This window comes from Oryza sativa, chromosome 10, assembly GCF_034140825.1.
Source record: "Oryza sativa Japonica Group chromosome 10, ASM3414082v1".
NCBI lineage: Eukaryota > Viridiplantae > Streptophyta > Magnoliopsida > Poales > Poaceae > Oryza > Oryza sativa.
In genome coordinates this window covers 22,132,553-22,152,163 of record NC_089044.1, presented here as the reverse complement: position 1 = coordinate 22,152,163, position 19,611 = coordinate 22,132,553, and the positions used below count along the sequence as shown (strand labels likewise).

The 19,611-nt window shown below is 43.4% G+C and overlaps 4 protein-coding genes across 21 annotated transcripts; all 4 read left to right on the top strand.

Annotated features, from left to right (window-relative positions):
- Nucleotides 1–88: 88 nt before the first annotated feature.
- On the top strand, nucleotides 89–5,817 carry LOC4349299 (U-box domain-containing protein 70-like). Of its 8 annotated transcripts, none has more exons than XM_015758566.2 (8): nucleotides 89–268; nucleotides 1,284–1,336; nucleotides 2,225–2,346; nucleotides 2,451–2,555; nucleotides 3,230–3,335; nucleotides 3,645–4,214; nucleotides 4,337–5,104; nucleotides 5,317–5,817. In XM_015758566.2, the coding sequence occupies exons 2-8, from the start codon at nucleotides 1,292–1,294 to the stop codon at nucleotides 5,536–5,538; spliced, it is 1,938 nt and encodes a 645-aa protein (XP_015614052.1). In that variant the 5' UTR covers nucleotides 89–268; nucleotides 1,284–1,291; the 3' UTR covers nucleotides 5,539–5,817. The 8 variants fall into 8 exon arrangements, with proteins under 8 accessions (XP_015614052.1, XP_015614055.1, XP_015614050.1 ...); XM_015758569.3 differs by having other exon boundaries at nucleotides 1,263–1,336; XM_015758564.3 differs by having other exon boundaries at nucleotides 1,244–1,336.
- Nucleotides 5,818–6,244: 427 nt separating this feature from the next.
- LOC4349298 (tetratricopeptide repeat protein SKI3) lies at nucleotides 6,245–13,779 on the top strand. Of its 2 annotated transcripts, XM_015759053.3 has the most exons (22): nucleotides 6,245–6,360; nucleotides 6,446–6,526; nucleotides 6,622–6,864; nucleotides 6,964–7,086; nucleotides 7,999–8,082; nucleotides 8,186–8,236; nucleotides 8,327–8,419; nucleotides 8,584–8,724; nucleotides 8,796–8,876; nucleotides 8,954–9,201; nucleotides 9,295–9,466; nucleotides 9,786–9,907; nucleotides 10,001–10,058; nucleotides 10,170–10,235; nucleotides 10,615–10,833; nucleotides 11,002–11,053; nucleotides 11,197–11,570; nucleotides 11,679–11,773; nucleotides 11,869–12,108; nucleotides 12,360–13,003; nucleotides 13,166–13,369; nucleotides 13,450–13,779. In XM_015759053.3, the coding sequence occupies exons 1-22, from the start codon at nucleotides 6,349–6,351 to the stop codon at nucleotides 13,635–13,637; spliced, it is 3,591 nt and encodes a 1,196-aa protein (XP_015614539.2). In that variant the 5' UTR covers nucleotides 6,245–6,348; the 3' UTR covers nucleotides 13,638–13,779. The 2 variants fall into 2 exon arrangements, with proteins under 2 accessions (XP_015614539.2, XP_066160834.1); XM_066304737.1 differs by lacking the exons at nucleotides 6,245–6,360; nucleotides 6,446–6,526; nucleotides 6,622–6,864; nucleotides 6,964–7,086 and having other exon boundaries at nucleotides 8,314–8,419.
- A 566-nt stretch (nucleotides 13,780–14,345) lies between these two features.
- On the top strand, nucleotides 14,346–15,502 carry LOC136353650 (uncharacterized). The gene has a single exon (XM_066304747.1). It carries the CDS (start codon nucleotides 14,479–14,481, stop codon nucleotides 15,310–15,312), a length of 834 nt encoding a protein of 277 aa, XP_066160844.1. The 5' UTR covers nucleotides 14,346–14,478; the 3' UTR covers nucleotides 15,313–15,502.
- A 588-nt stretch (nucleotides 15,503–16,090) lies between these two features.
- Nucleotides 16,091–19,609, top strand: LOC4349296 (short-chain dehydrogenase TIC 32, chloroplastic). 10 transcript variants are annotated; one of them, XM_066304741.1, is made up of 11 exons: nucleotides 16,091–16,317; nucleotides 16,574–16,633; nucleotides 17,036–17,116; nucleotides 17,317–17,464; nucleotides 17,561–17,792; nucleotides 17,871–17,950; nucleotides 18,035–18,188; nucleotides 18,616–18,694; nucleotides 18,811–18,895; nucleotides 19,124–19,170; nucleotides 19,276–19,609. In XM_066304741.1, the coding sequence occupies exons 4-11, from the start codon at nucleotides 17,353–17,355 to the stop codon at nucleotides 19,444–19,446; spliced, it is 960 nt and encodes a 319-aa protein (XP_066160838.1). In that variant the 5' UTR covers nucleotides 16,091–16,317; nucleotides 16,574–16,633; nucleotides 17,036–17,116; nucleotides 17,317–17,352; the 3' UTR covers nucleotides 19,447–19,609. The 10 variants fall into 10 exon arrangements, with proteins under 10 accessions (XP_066160838.1, XP_066160836.1, XP_066160840.1 ...); XM_066304739.1 differs by having other exon boundaries at nucleotides 16,797–17,116; XM_066304743.1 differs by having other exon boundaries at nucleotides 16,556–16,633.
- The last annotated feature ends 2 nt before the right edge of the window (nucleotides 19,610–19,611 follow it).

Sequence of the window (19,611 nt, the reverse complement as noted above, 5' to 3'; positions counted from 1 at the left end):
TACTGGGCCGCACGTTAAAACTTGGGCTGGGACGCGAGGCGAGGGTTTTTCTCGAGGGATAAATATGGGCCTCGCCGCTCGCCGGAGCGGCGGTGGCTTCCCCCTCGCCGACGGCGAGGCGGGCGACCCCGGTGGGATCCTGTGAGCCGGCGACGGCTTCCCCCAACTCCCGCCTCGCCGCGCGCCGATGTTGCCGTCTCCCTGCGCGATTCCGCCGCCGCCGCGATGTATTTATTCGGTGTTCGCCATTTCTAGTCAATCGTCAAAGGTGATTTGACTGTACCACGATGATTTAATTTCATATGCAGTACTGGTGATGATGAGATGTTTGCTTGTTGTCAATTTTGTTCGCCTCAAATTTCATATGCTATTATTGCTGAATCGTCACTACCCGTAGGTTGTTTCTCCCGTTCATATGGAGTAACTGAAATATGAGGCCGAGATCTTTAGATTAGATCACCAGATAGACTGATGGCTCTATCACTGGCACACAATCGATGCACTACATCTTTTTTTTATTAGAAATGAAAGGCAGGGAATTTGTGGTGAGCAATGGGGGTGAAGGATGTGAGAAAGGTAGAGTCTTACATTAATTCATAACATGTCCCTGTTCCCAGCAAATTTTGCCGTGTTGTACTGGCATGGCATGACAGCGTACCAAATGACTTTCCTCAGATAATCCATTCACTGCGACTTGGTAGTTGAGTGTTGCGTTGTCTTCCGATAGTCTCAGTCAAGAGTCAACCTTTTTACCTGGTTAAACTGGAATCTTATTCTTTAATGCTAATACGCAGTGTGTTCCCTCTTTTAGTTGTCCAAAGTGGGAAACGCAAACTGGTAGATAGAAGTATCTCTTAGTTCCATCTTCAAGGCCTTACCAGTTGCATGCATGAGTATGATGCTCAGGCAGAAAACTCTGTTTAGAGACAAGGTTTATGTTGCTCTCCCTGAGCAACCCACCGATGGCAAGTCCATACTGTCTTGGGTTATCGATCATGCATCCAGTAGCACGGAGATCATCATCATCCACATAATTACTACATCGAACTTTGGTTAGTTATGTGCAGTGGCTTTATCTAAAGTTATTTTTCTCGATGTCAATAAAGGAGGTGATATAGTCATATAGCTATCTTATGATGTTTGTACCATAATCTTTAGCTTCTGGCTTTCTGCCATATTCTGGTTTATTTCCTCTAACCATTACTTCTTGTTTCTATTGTGTTTTCGGTTGCATAATCCTTAGCAAAGTTCTATTGTCTTAGTTGATTCCTTTTTTGCTGAAGAAAGCCGGATGCAAAATGTGGACAACTATCTGGACCAGTGCTCAAGAAAAAAGGTGCAAGATAATGATATTTTATTTTGTTTTCTGAAAAGTTCATGTAAAAAATATTTTTATTCACTCTCCCCACAAAGACTTCTATGAGTAAATAACTAATTATAGAACATAAGGAAAAAAAAAGTAACACCAAGCAAGAGTGAAAATGGTTATTTTTTTACTTGATATGTCCAAATACTGATTGTTCATATATTATAACTGAAGATAGTTCTTATAGTAGTATTATCATTGCACAACCAAAGCCACGTCCAGGTATTTTTTTTCGTCTAAACAAAAACAGTTGGTATTGAAGTAGAATTATTTTACAAAGGTACAAAAATCCACTCCGTGCTAATGAAGGTTGGGGACATCTCTTCCATAAAGACCATTCGTAGGAAATTTATACAGGGTATCTTGTTTTGGGTAGAAGCAAGTTTTGGAAGAACTAGGGGGATTTTCTATTTTATTTTATTTTATTTTATTTTTGCTGAAGCTTTCACCATATCTATTTTTGCATTGATTTTTTTTTTCTGAATACTATAATGAACCCTCTGGTTCCATTTTTTTATGTGACAAAACTGTAAAAAATCCATATTTCAAACCCTGGTTAGGTAATAATCCAAAATTTTGTTTTAAACTGATCGAGATTAACAGGGCATCAAGGCTTTCTGCCACTTGTATGCTGAATCATATGAATCACTGAGGTTTACATATTGAAGTCAACTTGTTTGACTATCTATGGATGCATGTTCTGCAATTCTGTTCTATCTATTTTATCCATGATGTTGAAAACAAAAAATCGATTGCAATAAGTTAACATATTTTGTAAAGAAAGTTTAGGGGGAAAATTAATGCAAAAAGTAATATTTACTTCATCAGAGGGCAAATTTCTTATTCTTCCTTGACCAGGTTAAAGCTGAGAAAGAAGTGTTCTTTTTTACCAAAATTGACGAAGGACTTCTTCATCTGATAGAAATATATGGGGTCACTAAACTTGTTATGGGTGCTGCATCAGACAGACACTACAAAAGGTTTCTCTCTCTTCTCTTTCTCTGAGTTCTAACAATCGTGGTACAGTTTCACGTTATCAGTTCTTATTGATTGTGACAAAAATATGACTATTTTTGTTGCCCAGAAAAATGAAAGCACCACAATCACAAACAGCAATAAGTGTGATGCAAAGAGCACATTCATACTGCAATATATGGTTTATTTGCAACGGGAAGCTAACATGTGTCAGGTAGGGCTTCAACTACCAAATGGGACTCTTATATAAATCTGACTTTATTTTATTGTATTTATCTTAAGCCCCAGTTTTGGCATTATTTCACAGCAAGGAATCTCAACATAACAGTACAATATGCAGCTTAAAATAATCACATGTAAATCTTTCAGTATAGGGCCTATAGGCAGCCATATGATTGATACTTCAGTTTTGAAACTCCAAGGCACCGAATCGGTATTAATTGGACAAATAACAGAAGGGATCACAATCTTGACTGTTTACCAAGCATGCTGTATGTAACTGAAGGACGAATAGTTTTCCAGAATCAAAGATCACAAGCCTATTGCAGCAGATAAATTCTGGCAGAACTTCACATATTTAGAATGAGTAGAACTGAGAAAAAAACATGTGTACATTTATTTTTGCCTTGTATATTCTTTCTTTGCGAATACTTTGTCCTGTATATGTTATTAGGACAGTCTAGGTTATGGTCGAGTTTGTACCATATTTAGCTGATCTACAATTCGACATGCCTTATCTTATAACTATCTGCATTTTGTCATGTAAAGTATCTGTTATTTTTCCATAAGAGAATGATTATCACAAGTTTATTGAAGCCTAAATAATTCTTAATTTTTCACTACTTTGAATTTTTCTTCCACTAAACGTCTCTGTTTCTTTTCGCCTAGGGAGGCCAGTTGTTGCCCTGTAAAAAGGTCAAAATCAGCACGCCTACCTTCTTCTGTAGACAGTTGCAAGGTGGATCTTCAAAGTTTGCTTGAGCCTAATATAGAGGTAAATACCACTTTGTACTACAATTAACATGAGCTTTTCTAGCGCGGCTTAGTAGATGTTCACACAGGAAGACCATTAAGCATGTACTTCAGAGATACCAAGAGGTCTCTAAAACTGTTCTGAAGTTAGGAATGTGGAAATGCTATAATAAACTCGAAACAAAATGAAACAAGGTAGTCTTGGCTCAGCAGGAAGAAGTTAAAATAGTTTTACTCTGTGTTTCAGATCCTTTGCGCTTGGTATGCCGTATTATATAATATCCAAACTTTTACAGTATTTTCTGTTAACAATCGCTGATTGCATTTGCAGGCTAAAAGATTGGGATGCATGTATATTAATGAAATGGAACTAAGGAAAGAGACAGAGGCAAAACTCTCACAAGAAAAGGAAGAGTCAGAATCTCTCAAACATGCCACTATGGTGCTCCAAAATGACCTGGACTGGCTCAAATATCAGTTGAATGAGAAAGCCAATAGATTACAAGATCTAAACCAACAGAAGCACCTCCTTGAACACCGCATCTCAGAGTCAGACTCAGTTGCCACTTATCTAGAAGAGAGCATGAAGGTTACGGAATCTCGTGTCCAGTCACTGAAGTTAGAGTACAGTAAAATGAAGCGAGAGCGAGATGATGCAGTTAAAGAGGCAAGGAGCATGCGTATAGAGAAGGAGCTGACGAATTCTTGTGCCTATGGAGCAATAAGCTCTGAGTTCTCCTTGATGGAGTTGGAGCAGGCAACTCAGAATTTCAGCAATGCACTTAACATCGGTCAAGGTGGATTTGGATCTGTATACAAAGGTTCTCTGCGCAATACGACAGTAGCTATAAAGATGCTTAGTACTGACAGCTTGCATGGCCAATCTCAGTTCCATCAAGAGGTACTATTCAAAGGCCTATCATCCATTTGTATAATATTGCATTGAAAAAACGGAACTAAGATAAGCTAATCATTATTAAAAGTTAAGCTAATGCATTCTGCCGTTCCAATTTGTTTTCACAGGTTGCTATACTCAGTAGAGTAAGGCATCCAAACTTAGTCACCCTTATTGGAGCCTGCACTGAAGCTTCAGCGCTTGTTTATGAGCTCTTACCAAATGGAAGCCTGGAGGACCGACTCAACTGTGTTGACAACACCCCGCCACTCACTTGGCAAGTGCGCATCCAGATCATCACGGAGATTTGCTCTGCACTTATCTTCCTTCACAAGCACCGGCCTCACCCAGTGGTGCATGGGGACCTCAAGCCAGGCAACATCCTTCTTGATGCGAATTTGCAGAGCAAACTCAGTGATTTTGGGATTTCACGCCTCCTTCTGGAGTCCAGTGTCACTGGAAGCGACGCACACTACACCTCCAGGCCTATGGGAACACCGGCATACATGGACCCAGAGTTCTTCGCCACAGGGGAGCTGACGCCACAGTCTGATACTTACTCTTTTGGTGTTACCATCATGCGTCTCTTGACCGGACGGGCACCTCTACGCCTGATTAGGACAGTGCGGGAGGCGCTGAACGACTATGACCTGCAGTCAGTGTTGGACCATTCTGCAGGTGACTGGCCATTGGTGCATGTGGAGCAGCTCGCACACATTGCGCTGCAGTGCACAGAGCTCAGCAAGCAGAGGCGCCCTGATCTTGAGCATGATGTGTGGGAGGTGATTGAACCTATGAAGAAGGAAGCTCATTCGCCATTGTCCCAGTCTTTTCGATCTATCTGTAGTGCCATTGAAACTGCCACCCCGTCCTACTTCCTTTGCCCAATCTCTCAGGTACTACAAGTTAGAAAGGTACTCCCTCTGTCCCAAAATATAGCTACTTTTAGCTTACAAATTCATAAGCTAAAGGTAGCTAAATTCTAGGATGGAGGGAGTAGAATTTATAAGTTGCTGCCGTTGTTTCGTTAGAAACTGTTACCGATGCTTCCAGCATTGCTTCTCGTCTGAAACTCTAATAACGATTTACTGCAATTGCATATCTTCAGGTGACCATGAGAGATCCTCAGATGGCAGCGGATGGCTTCACCTATGAAGCTGATGCTATAAGAGATTGGCTGGATAAGGGACATGACAGGTCTCCAGTGACTAACCAAACACTTGCTAACTGTGACACTATCCCCAATATCGCACTGCGTTCGGCCATTCAAGAATATCTCAAGCAGAACAACATGAACAAGTCATTTGCACTATATGAACAGCAGCATTAGTGGCCTGTATTGAGTTTCATCTGTGCTTCGACTGTAATAGATCGTTTCTGTGCCAGTAAGAAACTAAGGAGGTAGTGTTAGAATAGTGTTTTTCTTTTTTCAGTTGAGCTGTAAACCTAAGTTAAAACTTAGGAACCAATTCTTTTCATTTTACCTGAGTTTTTGAAAATTAAGGGTTGGGTCTTCTTTGAACTAATTCATGTGGAAATCCTACAAAACTGTGTGTTAAATTCCAGCATTCTAAATGAGATCTTAATGGATATACTGAGTTCATGTTCATCTTTCCTTCTGGATTTCTGATAATGGAATGATGAAATCATGTATCATACCCATTTCATTAGTTAAACAGAAAAAAACGAACTATTTCAAGATACAGCAGAAATGATTTTTCTCTATCAACTTTTATTTGTTTCTGAATTGAGTATTGCTATAGATATGACCCATTTGTACAACTAAACACATGCTACCAAAATTGCTATGCATACGACTCAGCTGTCCGACTCATGTATGAATGAATTTGATCGTACGTGAGTCGGACAGTTCACGTACAGTTAGGTCGTATGTGTAGCAATTTTCTTTTAATCGCGTTCATGGAGGAACATAAAGGGTTTAACAGACTGACATGTGGGTCCCACCACATGTAGTGGTAGGGTCGATCCAATCTGCTCTACCTGGAATTGGAAGGGCTAAATCGCAAAACCTCCCTGCCGCTTCGTTTCCTTTCCCCACACTTCATCCCCCCCACTTCCACCACGCCGCCGTCGTCGCCGCCGCCGCCGCCGCCGGCGGTCGCCCGACCTCGCCGGCGATATGCCTGAAAAGGTATCCCACTCTGTCCATCTCTCACTTCTCCATCTCTCTCCTCACTTCCTCTGGCGCTCACCCTTTTTGGTTTTCTCCTCTTCAGGCGGCGGAGGCCAACCTCCGCAAGCAGCTGGAGCAAACCCTCGCCGGCGAGCCATCCAGCCCGCTCCACCACTACAACCTCGTAACCTTCGTCATCCCGTTGCACGAATCCTCGCCGTGGCTGCGGCTCTCGCTCCTCCATTGCGGGCTTATCACGCGGTAGTCGTGTGCGTGCAGGGCGTCTTCCTATGGGACCGCGCGGAGGCGGCGGCGAGGGAGGAGGGCGAGGAGGAGGAGGAGGTGAGGCGGCTCCGTGCGGCGGCGGCCGAGCGCTTCCTCGCGGCGGCCAAGCTGGACCCCAACGACGGCGTCCCCTTCCGCTTCCTCGGCCACCATTATGCGCTTGCCGGCGACGCGCAGCGAGCGGCCAAGTGCTATCAGCGGGCGGCGACGCTCAACCCTGATGATGCCGAGGCTGGGGTGGGTTGGAATGCATATGAGCGTGTGCCTCGAAGGTGTTTGTTCTTTTGCCTGTGAGGGTGTTTTGGTATGATATGCTGTTTGTGTGGTTTGGTGCAGGAGGCGGTCTGTGATTTGCTAGATTTGGAGGGCAAGGAAAGCTTGGAGATCGCTTTGTGCAAGGAGGCAGCTGGCAAGTCACCCCGGGCATTTTGGGCGTTCCGGAGGTTGGGGTACTTACAGGTATCTATCTATCCTTGGTTGGAGTTGCTTGACAGCTTGAGTATATTGTTGATTGAAGTAATCATGTCCGTAATACTTGTGATCAACTCTGGCTCCACCTAAAGGGGCAAATTTGCAAAATATTATGGCTTCATTCGATGGAATAGATCCATATGGACTGGTTTTCAATCACACCATCTCAGACACACCCAAACAAAGCCTACAGGTATTAGTTACTGTGATCCCAAGTCCCAACACTGTTGAGATAATTAAATTCTGACCCAATCTAGGGCTAGTCCAAGCTTAAGTCCCCATATGCATGCCTTTCGATTTACCAAAATGTAATACCATTCATATGCCATTAATATATCCAGTGCCAGTTTCTTTCACGCCATGACCACCAGGGTATTCACCTTCCTTCACGTCCTTTAGCCTCATACTAGCAGATAGTATTGGCGTATTGGCATGTTCCTGTCATTTTGGATTAGTTGATAGAGAATATGTGGAAATCTATAGGACAACATGGCTAGTTTAGGCTTGACATTTCGCATCTCTGCAATACCTAGTTTTGGAGCCTTATCTCTAATCAAAGCTGTGACTATATCAGCCTGTCAGGCCTGCTTTGATAGGGAGAATAGGATCCAAATCCTTAGGATTTGTATCATCCCAAAGGAAAAAGAACACCCCGTTCTTCTTCAAAACAAACCCTAAATTAACAATGTCCATTGCCCAGCTATAATCTCCAACTTTTGCTTGCTTAGGAAAATGTAGGTTTTTTCCTGGAGCAAGGAACAAGTAGACTATGTGCTTTGCTTAAAGCTAAAGTTATGCGGTTAACATCTCTAGATTTTTCTTCATAGTTTTCTTGTTTATGCATGCTAAATTATGCACTGATGTATTTTCAATAAGTATTGACAATTATGGGGCATTTAGGTTCATCAGAAGAAATGGTCAGAGGCTATACAGAGCCTTCAGTATGCAATACGAGGTTACCCAACATGTGCAGATTTATGGGAAGTGGGTATTTTTTCCCCTTGTTTCCTTTATTTTGTTAATGCTGGTGAAATCTAAGTCAGGCATGCTATTTGTATGTAATTAATATTCCATATTATGGTATTAGGCACTCGGTCTGGCATACCACCGTTTGGGCATGTTTACTGCAGCAGTAAAGGTGTGTTACTTTTTTTTAGCATCATTAGTGAATGCTGCAGTATACTATATTGAGGCTTCTGAATATGCTTAATTCAGTTTATGCTGGCAGTCGTATGGGCGAGCTGTTGAACTGGATGGTTCCAAGGTCTTTGCGTTGATAGAAAGTGGAAACATCCAGCTAATGCTTGGTTATTTTAGAAAGGTAGGAATTTTTTTCACTTAATGGAACTATTATATTACTAGATATACACAATTTTATCAGCACTATGTATAATTTACCATTGCAAATTCTATGCCAGCCCTTTACTGCTGCTACCGCTAATAATTTCCATGATCTTATACGTGTTGGGAAATACGCAATGCCAGGGTGTTGAACAGTTCCGCTCTGCCTTGGAGATGGCTCCTCAAAATCATTCCGCGTACTTTGGTCTTGCTTCTGCATTGCTTGCTTGGGCAAGGCAGTGTGTAATGACTGGGGCCTTTGGCTGGGCAGCTAGTCTGTTGAAGGTATTTGGACACTAGTCTTGGTTTCAATTGAAACATATCCTGCTATATTGTCTCAGTGTAGTTTGTTCTAGGAAGCATGCAAAGCTGCCAAAGTTTGTACTTCTTTGACTGGAAACCTTTCCTGTGTTTGGAAACTGCATGGAGATGCTCAGGTATTCTCTATTTTACTGTTAATTAATCATTTAAATTTCAGTATCCTATAATTTTAAGCTTTCTTGCTTTATGTCAGCTCGCACTTGCAAGATGCTTTCCATGGGGTGATGGTAATATCAAGGGGGGTATGGATGATGGTACTTTCAGGACTACTGTACTTGAGTGGAGAAATACATGTTTGTTGGCTGCAAATGGTGCAAAATTCTCATACCAACGAGCTTTGCATCTCACTCCCTGGGAAGCTAATATTCACAATGACACTGCTATATGTCTTGATCTCATTTATACCATTGAGGAGAATAATAGTCTAGATCCCATAACTTGGTAAGTCTTTTATTCCACATTAATAGCTTAGTAGCATGTGGCATCTGTTCTTAACAAGCGTACATGATAAAATTTTATTTCTGTGTACAACAGGGAACTGCCAGAGAAAATGTCGTTGGGTGGGTTGATACTGGAACCAGTCAATAAGGATTTTTGGGTTACATTGGGCTCGGTGTCAAGTAATCAAGCTTTAAAACAGCATTCTTTTATCAGAGCACTGCATCTTGATATGTCTCTCTCTGAAGCTTGGGCATACCTTGGAAAGGTAGTACTCCCCCCGGACACAAAAACATGTCGTTTTAGTCATTGACATGAATACATCTTTGGCTGCTAATTTTGGTTGCGAAACATTTGACAAACCCCCCAAAATATATAATATTGTGAAATTACTTTTCGAGGTAAATCTACACACATGATTTTCACACATGGAATACAAATATTAAAAATAATGTTTAAAGTTTTTTTAAGTTTAACTTAAAAAAAAATCCAAAATGACATGTTTCCATAACCGGTGTTAGTACTATTTATGCGGCAGCTGACTGTTCTTCTATTAATTGAGAGGTAAGTGATAGTTCGACCTTCAGATTTACAGGCATTCAGGTGATAAGCAGTTGGCAAGACAAGCATTTGATCGAGCTCGAAGCATTGATCCTTCACTGGCCTTGCCATGGGCAGGAATGTCAGCTGAAAATTACCACCAGCCTGGGTATTTCTCCCATAGAATTTCATAGAAGATTTCATATATTGTTACAGATAATTTCTTATTAAGCTGATTATACGCTTTGGCATGATCTTCAAGGGATGGGCCAGTAAATGAATGTTTTGAAAGCTGCTTGCGGGCTGTGCAGATACTTCCTGTAAGATAGTTCATTTGTATCATACTTGTTGTCAGTATAACATTAATGATTTGGTTAGTTTTTCTCCTTCAAGTTTGTTTTGATTTCATTATAGCGATGTTTTTGTATTAGCTTCCAGAGTTCCAGATTGGTCTTGGAACAATTGCTGCTCGTTCTGGTGAACTTCTATCACCTCAGGTATGCTTTCAAACTCCCCCCTCCCCTGCAAAAAAGAACAAAAACATTTTAAAAAAAGAAGGTACTTCATGGTTGAAATAAGTCCTTTCTTTCCCGCAGCGGTGTGCTTTAGTGGCAATTATCACATGCTCTATTATCATTAATGTTCTAATTGCTGATGCTAAATGCTACTGTTATGGTCCCAGACCACAATAGCTACATATTGCTTCATTATGGTGTCATGTATGCGAAGTGTTACTAGCTGTCCGTGCATTGTCTGCTACTTTAGATTGCTCAGTTTTTTTGGATATTTTAGAGTACCAGACTACATGGTTGACACTTGTTTCCTGTTCTTTTCCCTGTAACACATAATCCCCTTATACTTAGTCCTATTATTTAGGTATTGATGGCTGTAAGGCAAGCTGTTCAACGGGCACCTCATTACCCTGAGTCGCACAACATAAATGGCTTGGTTTCTGAAGTGCGATCAGACTTCCAATCTGCAATTGCATCGTACCGACAAGCAAAATTTGCTTTAGATATGATGCGCAACTCCAAAACAGACTGCAGATGTCATATTGCTGATATTTCCGTGAATCTTGCCCGGTCACTATGTAAGGTAAGAGTATTATCATCCGCTTTGATGACAACAAAAAAAAATCCATATCAGGCAGCTGAAAGATCATGTTACTTCAAATGTTTTATGCGCAATAAGTTTGCATTTTCTGTCACATTATTTACAAATGTTTATGGAACAGTTATCCTTTAACCGTTGCTTTGACTGTAGACTGGTCTTGCAACTGAGGCAGTGCGGGAGTGCGAAGAATTGAAAAGACAAGGTTTTTTTTTTATTTCATGTAGCAATGGAAGGATCTTTTTTTCCTATTTTCTCCTGAATTGCCATGCATGGCAAATAAATTCCTTTAAGTTATTTTCTTATGCTATCCAACACACAGGCTAACAAGTTATCTCAAATTTCTAGGATTTCTGAATGATGACGGATTGCAGATATATGCTCTTTCATTATGGAAACTTGGTCGGCATGATGAAGCTCTTTCAGTATCAAGAAACTTGGCTGAAAACTTATCGAGTATGAAGCAGGAGAGTGCAACTGCAGCTTTAGGATTCATATGCACGTTGACATACAACATCTCTGGGAAGGACTCTGCAGCTGCGGTCATTCATAAACTGCCTGGTCAACTCAATTACAGCACACAGCTGAAATTTATTATCTCTGCATTAGATGCTTTACAGCCAAACAAGCGTTTTCAGTTACCCCAGCTGAGTATGCCTCCTAGGCTTACATCGTATGAAGTCATGAGTGAAGTCCACTCAAATATTGCTCTTGGAAATGCTGTAAGTATGGTTTTCTAAAATTCTTGGCATTCTATGTGAAAAAATGCTTCTTTTGGGAATGTGCTAGAGCATAAATGTGCTGATATAGATTAAAAATAATCCTTGTAGATTGGTGGGGAATCAGACAAGTTTTTAAGGGTTGATGGTGGCCTGTCTTACCTGAAAAAGGTTCTACACATGTATCCCGACTGCAGTTTAGTAAGGTAATGATCTTGCATGCACTGGTAATATCTAGGTTCTAGACTTGTGGCTTCAATCGAAATGTTGTGCACTATATTTCCTTCGTTGCATGCTGTAGAAACCAACTTGGATCTCTGCTACTGTCAAGTGAAGATTGGATGGCTTCTCATAAAGCAGTAAGGGTTACTTCATTGTCCCGGGGATATACATCCAATAGGGGCTTAAGATCTCCACACCAAATTCAAGCATGTGCAGCAGTTTCTTGCTATGCTACCTGCACTTCTTACCCAAAGTTCTCTTTTCCAACATGTGAAGATCAATACCTAAGCGGATACAATGCAATATGCCGCCTGCAAAGGTACATCTTCTCTTACTATATTTACCATGTATCTAATATTCTTGTGTGTGACTTGACCTTAAGCTTGCGGTTTGACTGTAACAATCTTGCACATATTTTCCAAAGAACAATCTATCCAACTAAACAAGCTCTTATGCTTATTCCCACAGGAGATGTAACAACCATTCATGCTTTGTATTTCTAAACCTTCCATTAATAAATAAAATGGCATGAGTCTTAAAAAAGAACTAAGTGTGTGACTTTCTTTGCAGGTGGGTTCATCTAGAACCGTGGAACCAAGATGCACGTCGCCTCCTTGTACTTACCCTTTTCCAAAAAGCACGTGAAGAAAAGTATCCGAAACATATCTGCACCATTTTGAAGAGGCTGATTTTGCAAGTTCTCTCCAGTGGTAGCAATTCACAAGACAATAAGGTGGTTCAGTATGGGAACTACTTGTTACTTCTTGTGGCTTCAGAGGTTAGTTTGCAATCTGGTGACCATGGCAACTGTATTGCTCAAGCTACTGAAGCTCTTGGAGTAACTTCTTCGAGCGTGGATTCTTTCTTTGCACACTTGCAACTGTGTCGGGCCTATGTGATGCAAGGCAATCTTTTGAACTCTAGGAGTGAGTACATGAAATGCCTGCAAAACCGTACAGATACTGAAATTGGCTGGGTAATACTTAAGCAACTTGCATCTATATGTTCACTGGAGGGTACCCCTGATGAAATAGAGATACATCTCGGAGGATGCGTTGAAAGGAAAGGTAGCAATGCATCCAAATGGATGTCTCTTTTTTATCTAGCATGCGCTCAGTGTTCAGTATGGAATGAGGACTTTGCAAGTGCTGAAAAAGCTATTGCTCAGGCATGTGCTGAAGGGGATCCTGACAGCTGTGTCTTATTTCTCAACGGTAATTGGCATGCTACTTATTTACTATAATGACTAACTAAATTGGGATGTTTTATTGTTATTTTTCTTAGTAGTTTACTCTACACTAGCCCGGAATAAATTCTAACTAACAATCTTGATGTTTATTTTTGACAATGTGCTGACTGAAACATTACCCTTGTAGGCGCAATTTGTATGGACATTGCTTGGAGGTTCGCGGCCCCTCAATTTATAGCCCGTGCAGCTTCCAGCCTCAGAAAGGCACAGCAGAAATCACTTGCTTCTTTACCTATTGTGTCCCTCTTACTGGCCCAAGCAGAAGGCAGCCTTGGCTCCAAAGCCAAGTGGGAGAAAAACCTTCGTCTAGAGTGGTTCTCATGGCCCCCAGGTCTGAGCATGGCTTCATACAAAGCACACTGTTCTTGAAATTTCACCATTTAATTTACCTTTTTCCGATTCGTCGTGCAGAATTGAGGCCTGCTGAGCTCTATTTCCAGATGCATCTTCTGGCAACGCAGTCAAGTGCAGCAACTTCCCAGCAGAACCAGCTAGTGGAAACCATGCAAACCCCAGAGAAGTGGCTTCTCAGGGCGATACACCTGAACCCGTCGTGCTCTAGGTACTGGACGGCTCTGATGCAACTCGTGTACGTGTAACCCTTCGAAATTGGAAGCACTGATCTTTGGTGAAACCAACCACAATGTAGCGCATTTCTTGACTCAGCTGTAAGCATATGGATTGGCTGGATGAACTGCCGACCTGTCTGTGATAAGTGAAAAACCTGCATATGCTTGCTTACCGTGTTGAGGGCTGAGACGTGAGATGTTTCCGGAATTACCTTTTCCCTGATAGACTGCAGGCATATTGTCTTCTTGTAAACTCTTCTCACAAACCAACCCCCCCCCCCCCCTTCTCAGTTTGTGTTGTAAACCAATTGGTGACCTTTCAATTAGCAGCAAGCAAGTCGTAACTAACAAAAAAAAAAGCTAAGGAATGTGAGGCCTAAGCCTGTCTATCGGTGAACCCAAAAGCACCCAACTCAGCAGCCTAATGGAGATTCTCAAACAAGTGTCTAGAACCTTGTTCTCCTACCCATCCTCAACACGTACCGTTTTAACCACCTTTTCCTGTCAGATTTTTTTCCATTGATTTTGTGCCCATCGTTTGACAACAAACACAGCCAAGGACGCCACCACGTCACGGCGGCGTCGCGCCGGGAGCCGAGCTCCTGCCACCTCCTCCACGCTCGTAAAATAAACCCAAAGCGCGACACGCGGCGCCGCTCAGAGCGCGACGCGCCCAGAGCGCGCCACGCCGCGCGGCACCTGTCGCCTTAAACCTCGCACTTGTTGTCCTTACGCTTCATCACCCGCGCTCACTTTACTCCCGCTCCGACCAAGCCAACCAACGCGACGTCGCAGCCAGAGCGCGAAGGAATCCGCACCGGGCGCGCGGCGCGCCACCGCTTTGATCACTCTCGTCGCGCGCGGGGCGGCCATGTCAGGCGGCGTAGGGCCGACGTGCGGGGGCGGCATCACGCTGCCGTCGACGGGCGCGCCGCTCCCCCCGCTGCACCCGACGCCGACGTCGCCGACGGCGCGGCCTCACCACCACTACTACCTCTTCTCCATCAAGCAGCTCAACTCGTTCGGCGCCGCGGCCGTGCTCGCCTTCTCCACCACCGTGCCACTCTCCGACATCGCCTTCGCCCTCCTCGTCATCCCTTACCTCGTCGTCCTCTCCGTCCTCGCCTTCCCGCAGAGGCCCGGCAAGCCCAACCCGGGCGCGCCGGTCTTCCTCGGCCGCGGCCGCTTCCTCCTCAGGGCCCACGACGCGCTCGGCTTCCTCGTCGGCGCCGCGCTCCCGGCGCTCTACATCCTCGACGGCCTCCGCTCGGGCGACACGGCGGGCGTCGCCGCGGCGTCCCCGCACGCGTTCCTCCTCGCCGCGCAGATCTTTACCGAGGGCCTCGCCGCGGCGTGGCCCGGGAGGTTCTCCCTCCCCGTGCGTGCCGCCGTGGTGGTGATGTACGGCGCGCGGAGGATGTTCGCGGCGTCGGAGTGGCTCCGCCAGGAGATGGAGAAGCGGGACCAGTTCGGCGGCGGCGTCGGCGGCGCGCCCGCCGTGGCGCGCCGCAGGGTGGTGGCGGGGAGGGTGCTGGCGGTGGCGAACCTCGCCTACTGGGGGATCAACCTCTTCGCCTTCCTGCTGCCGTTCTACCTGCCCAAGGCGTTCAACAGGTACTACTGCGGCAGCGACAGCAAGGAGGACGACGCCACCGCCGCCGCCGGCGCCATTGACGCCGACGACGCCAAGAAGAAGGATTCCTAGAGTGTGTTTGATCGTTCGTCGCTGCTTTCTCACTCGCGTTTGTGCAGCTTGGTGTATTAGCTCTTCTTCTTAATTTTTTTTTTCTTTTGAAAAATTCACGCATGTATTAGCTCTTTTTTTTCTCGAAAATTTCACGCATGTATTAGCTCAACTTGCGTTTCGTTTGGTGAAGACAAACTTTTGAGTTTGAGGGTGTTCGGTGTAAAGAGATTTTTCTTTAAAAACAGTAAATTTTATAGAACCATATATCCTTTAACCAAGCTATCACAAAACTTAAACAAAATATTTAAGCGTTTATTAGAAAACTACAGATTTGACAGTATCACAAAACTACTGATCATTATCTTTAGAAAAATCACAAAACGACTGATTCTACTGATTTTTGAGGAGAATTGTGCAGAGTTCAATTCTCTGTTTTACCGTTATGTTGGAGATGTAGTTTTGTGATTAAAATTGTCACTAAACTTACCATTTTGTGATAAATTTGCTACTTAGTTTTATGATAAATTCGATGCTAAATTTGAAGATCTGGTCTTAATAAATACTAGTATATAGTTCTGCAATAGTTTGTTCAGTTTTACTGAGCTAAATTGTGCATCAAATCCTTGGGCCTAATTTGAATGGGCCTTAGTTCTGGGCCAATCCACTTGTATATGCCCGGAAAACTGAACTAGAAGGCCGACCCATTCACGTAGATGGGCCGGAATGAAGGCCCATACAAACGAGGCATGCTCTGTTTGCTCTTAGATACGGCCCATATATGCAGAATCGTTTCTCCGCGAGTCCGACACGGCGACACAATGAGTGACGCCATGACGGCGACAACAGGATTAGCGAGCTCCACAAGCGAAGAGAGTCAAGAAACTACTATCCCTTTGCGTGGATCTTTTGCAGGAGATGTTGGAAGAAGAAGAGGAAGTGGTTGCGCCGACGACGAGGTGAGCGGGTTGACGGAGGAGGAGGCAGCGCGCGCCGGCTTCGGGTGTCGTTGTCCCTGCTCGCCAGGTGCTCGGTACAATGCCCCACTGTGCGCTTTGTTTCTTCAGAATATTAGTAGAACTCTTTGAAAGAAGTTAGAAGTTAGTACCTTGTTCTCTTCGGAATGTTTGTTTTCCTATGTTCTTAGGGTGCATGGCATCATTTGTGATGCTGTTAGAAATGGTCAAACCACTTAAATCACCAATTGGCATTGGCACACTTGGAATTAACTTGGAAGTGATTTGTTCATGCATATTGATATCAGCGTCTCCATCGCCTGCAGTTGCTCCTCCAGACTGCAGCTAGCGTGACGAGAAACATCTTCTTGAGACGATATCAGAAGGTTTTCTCTACAAGCTTCCCTTCGATCGTGTAGCCAGCATCTGTAGGCTATAGCTCGTTAGCTGTAAAACTTGTGCTAGCTCGTTTATTGGTTCTTTCATTTGTTTCCTGTTAGTCAGTTTCTCCTCCCCCAGTTTTTTAGCTTGTTCTCTTCTGTTTTCCAGTCGAGTGCATGACTGCGATTTGCTCGGTCGTGCACATGTCGAGCTTGACGTGCGCTTAGTCCGCACGGAGCGCGTCGCGCGGCTTGATCCCACGTTTTTACTTTCTGTACTGAATAAAAGGAAGAAAAAACAGAGAAAATGCTGGAACGTTTCTACGCAGCGCCAAAACACACCTGAGTTCATCGTGTTCTTGTGTTCATTCTCTCTCGCGTTCTCTGCTCGAGTGACTGTGGTTGCAGGTTGTCGCTGACATACTGCTGAGCAGAAAACCAGCACCCATCGGCTTAGTACCTGTCTGCTCTGCTGTCTCAGCCTCTCAGGTCAGCTGTCTTTATCTTACTAAATAAATTATTCTGCGAATTTTTGAAGAAAAATCAAACTTTTAGTACTTTGGAAGAGTAGCAAACTAGATTGCTTTGGCCACATCACATGCTATCACTGTCAGAGCCATACCTTAGCAACAGCATTTAGCCTGTATATGTATATATCATCGGAGTAATCTATGCCGAACTTTACTCAGGTTGCAAACCCCATATCCCAGAGCTCGACGCCACCCATGTGGTTTTTCAACTTCAACCGAAATGGCCCCTCTGGCTTCTCCGGCGCCTCCACCGCCGAGGAGGTCACCGCCGGCGTCGACGCCCGGGGCTTGGCCGCCGTCGTCACAGGTACAATCATTCAACCAATGTTGCTGCCATGCCATTTAATTAAGCTCGCAACCTTGGTCAGAGAGATTCAGAGTGAACTTGACGACCTGGCTGCAGGCGCGTCGAGCGGCATCGGGCTGGAGACGACGCGCGTGTTGGCGCTGCGCGGCGTGCGCGTCGTCATGGCCGTGCGCAACGTCGCCGCCGGGCACAAGGCCCGCGAGGCGATCCGGGCGGAGATCCACGGCGCCATAGTCCATGTGCTGGAGATGGACCTCAGCTCCATGGATTCGGTGAGGAGGTTTGCCTCCGAGTTTGACTCTCTGAACCTACCTCTCAACATACTCATGTAAGAACAGAAACACGGGTCAACTCGAACAGCGAATTTAACCTGTGCTATACTGATTCAAACTTACTTTTACGACAGCAATAACGCTGGAATCCTGTCCAAGGACTGCATACGCTCCATTGACGGCCTAGAATTGCATTTTGCAACTAATCACATTGGTATGCGAAATTGCATATGGCATTCCTCGTGCATCTCGATATTGCTTAATTGTGGATTGATTGCTTTTATGACTTGAATGACAGGCCATTTTCTTCTAACGAATCTTTTACTGGAGAACATGAAGAGCACAAGTAGGACAACTGGTGTCGAAGGAAGGATCATAAATGTGTCGTCTTCGGGGCACATTTTGACCTATCCTGAAGGGATATGTTTCGATAGTGTAAAAGATCTTTCGAGGTAATTAATAAATTCCGAGACTCTAAAAATTAGGACTAACTAGCTAGGCCATTTTTGCATTTCAAGGAGCATAGATATGATGTCGATTCTAACAATATAACTCTGTTTTACATTATTCTTAACAATATAACTCTGTTTTACATTACAGACACAAGGAGGTAATTTCCTGTCATCCATTAGAGAATTGGATGACCAAAATCATTCTTCTTTTACATTTAAGAATCAATACATTCAGGAGGGCCATCTCGGCCATCCTTGAGTTAAAAGAAAATATTTCTTCCAGCGGTTTATGTTAATCTGTTCCTTTTATTTATTGGTTAATGTAAGAACTTTAGCTTTTGTCATTCTAATGTTAACATGAGGAATTAAGGGGCCTCCAATTAGTAAAGATAAATATATTTATTGTGCACTTGATTTATCTTACCAGATTCTCCACTTATATTGCTTACGGCCAGTCCAAGCTTGCCAACATTTTGCACTCTACCGAGCTTGCACGAATTCTGAAGGTAGTGTTCTTATTTGCTAAGCATGCCTATGAGTAAATTTTGTATGTTGTCTCTGTTTGCATATGATTATAGCCAAATCTATGAATCATAAGTTGGAAACCGTTAAGTATGAATAGGGAGATGGTGTGAACATTTCAGCAAATGCGATCCATCCCGGTTTTGTTGGAACCAACCTATTCAAGAACTGGACTATGGCTAATGGTAATCCCTAGACCTTTCAATGCAAAATTGTTGAAGATATTTTTGGAATAAATTAGTAGTACTTGAAGAAGCATACTCTTCAAAATATTAATTTGGGATGATTCCCAAACATTTTGATCCTTGCTGTCTGGCGTGGAAAGGTTGCATCTCCTAAACACATGATGCTATTTGTGAATGCATCTCCTTTTATACCATTATACCATTTTCAATTGTTCTTCTCCATTACAGCTGTGGTGAACACCATTGGAAGAATCGTATGTAAAACTGTAGAACAGGTGAACTTTTTTTAAAAAAAATGAAAAATCTCGTCTTTTATATATGTTGTTATGTTGTAGTGTGGAACATCTAGGCGACTCTAACCTCGTGATATTATTTTTTAGGGTGCTGCAACGACATGTTATGTGGCATTACATCCTCAAGTTACTGGAATAAGTGGGAAGTACTTCAGCAACTGCAATTTAGAGACCCCAAGCTCACAGGCTTCAAATGCAGAGTTGGCCAAGAAACTATGGGAATTTAGCTCCAACATTGTGTCGGCTGCCAAACTGTAGTTTGAGTTATTCATATATGCATGCGCTACATTTTATTTCGTGTAAGCCGAACATAAAATTTTCATAGAAAGTCTACAAATAAAGAGAGTGTAGTTCCTCCCAAGAATCTTCTCTGTTATACTCCATTAAAAAAAGAAGTCTGTTTTGACTTTGAGTTGCCTAACT

What these genes read in the sequence shown, in the direction of transcription:
- LOC4349299 (XM_015758562.3), top strand. Translation starts at nt 890, where the DNA reads ATGAGTATGATGCTCAGGCAGAAAACTCTGTTTAGAGACAAGGTTTAT. An exon ending in TGCTTGAGCCTAATATAGAG is followed by an intron (nt 3,336 to 3,644) that starts GTAAATACCACT and finishes TTGCATTTGCAG; the next exon opens with GCTAAAAGATTGGGATGCAT. An exon ending in TCCTTTGCCCAATCTCTCAG is followed by an intron (nt 5,105 to 5,316) that starts GTACTACAAGTT and finishes GCATATCTTCAG; the next exon opens with GTGACCATGAGAGATCCTCA.
- LOC4349298 (XM_015759053.3), top strand. An exon ending in CTTGGGCATACCTTGGAAAG is followed by an intron (nt 9,467 to 9,785) that starts GTAGTACTCCCC and finishes TTCGACCTTCAG; the next exon opens with ATTTACAGGCATTCAGGTGA. An exon ending in CCCGACTGCAGTTTAGTAAG is followed by an intron (nt 11,774 to 11,868) that starts GTAATGATCTTG and finishes TGCATGCTGTAG; the next exon opens with AAACCAACTTGGATCTCTGC.
- LOC136353650 (XM_066304747.1), top strand. Translation starts at nt 14,479, where the DNA reads ATGTCAGGCGGCGTAGGGCCGACGTGCGGGGGCGGCATCACGCTGCCG.
- LOC4349296 (XM_066304740.1), top strand. Translation starts at nt 17,353, where the DNA reads ATGTGGTTTTTCAACTTCAACCGAAATGGCCCCTCTGGCTTCTCCGGC. An exon ending in CTTGGCCGCCGTCGTCACAG is followed by an intron (nt 17,465 to 17,560) that starts GTACAATCATTC and finishes ACCTGGCTGCAG; the next exon opens with GCGCGTCGAGCGGCATCGGG. An exon ending in AGCTTGCACGAATTCTGAAG is followed by an intron (nt 18,695 to 18,810) that starts GTAGTGTTCTTA and finishes AAGTATGAATAG; the next exon opens with GGAGATGGTGTGAACATTTC.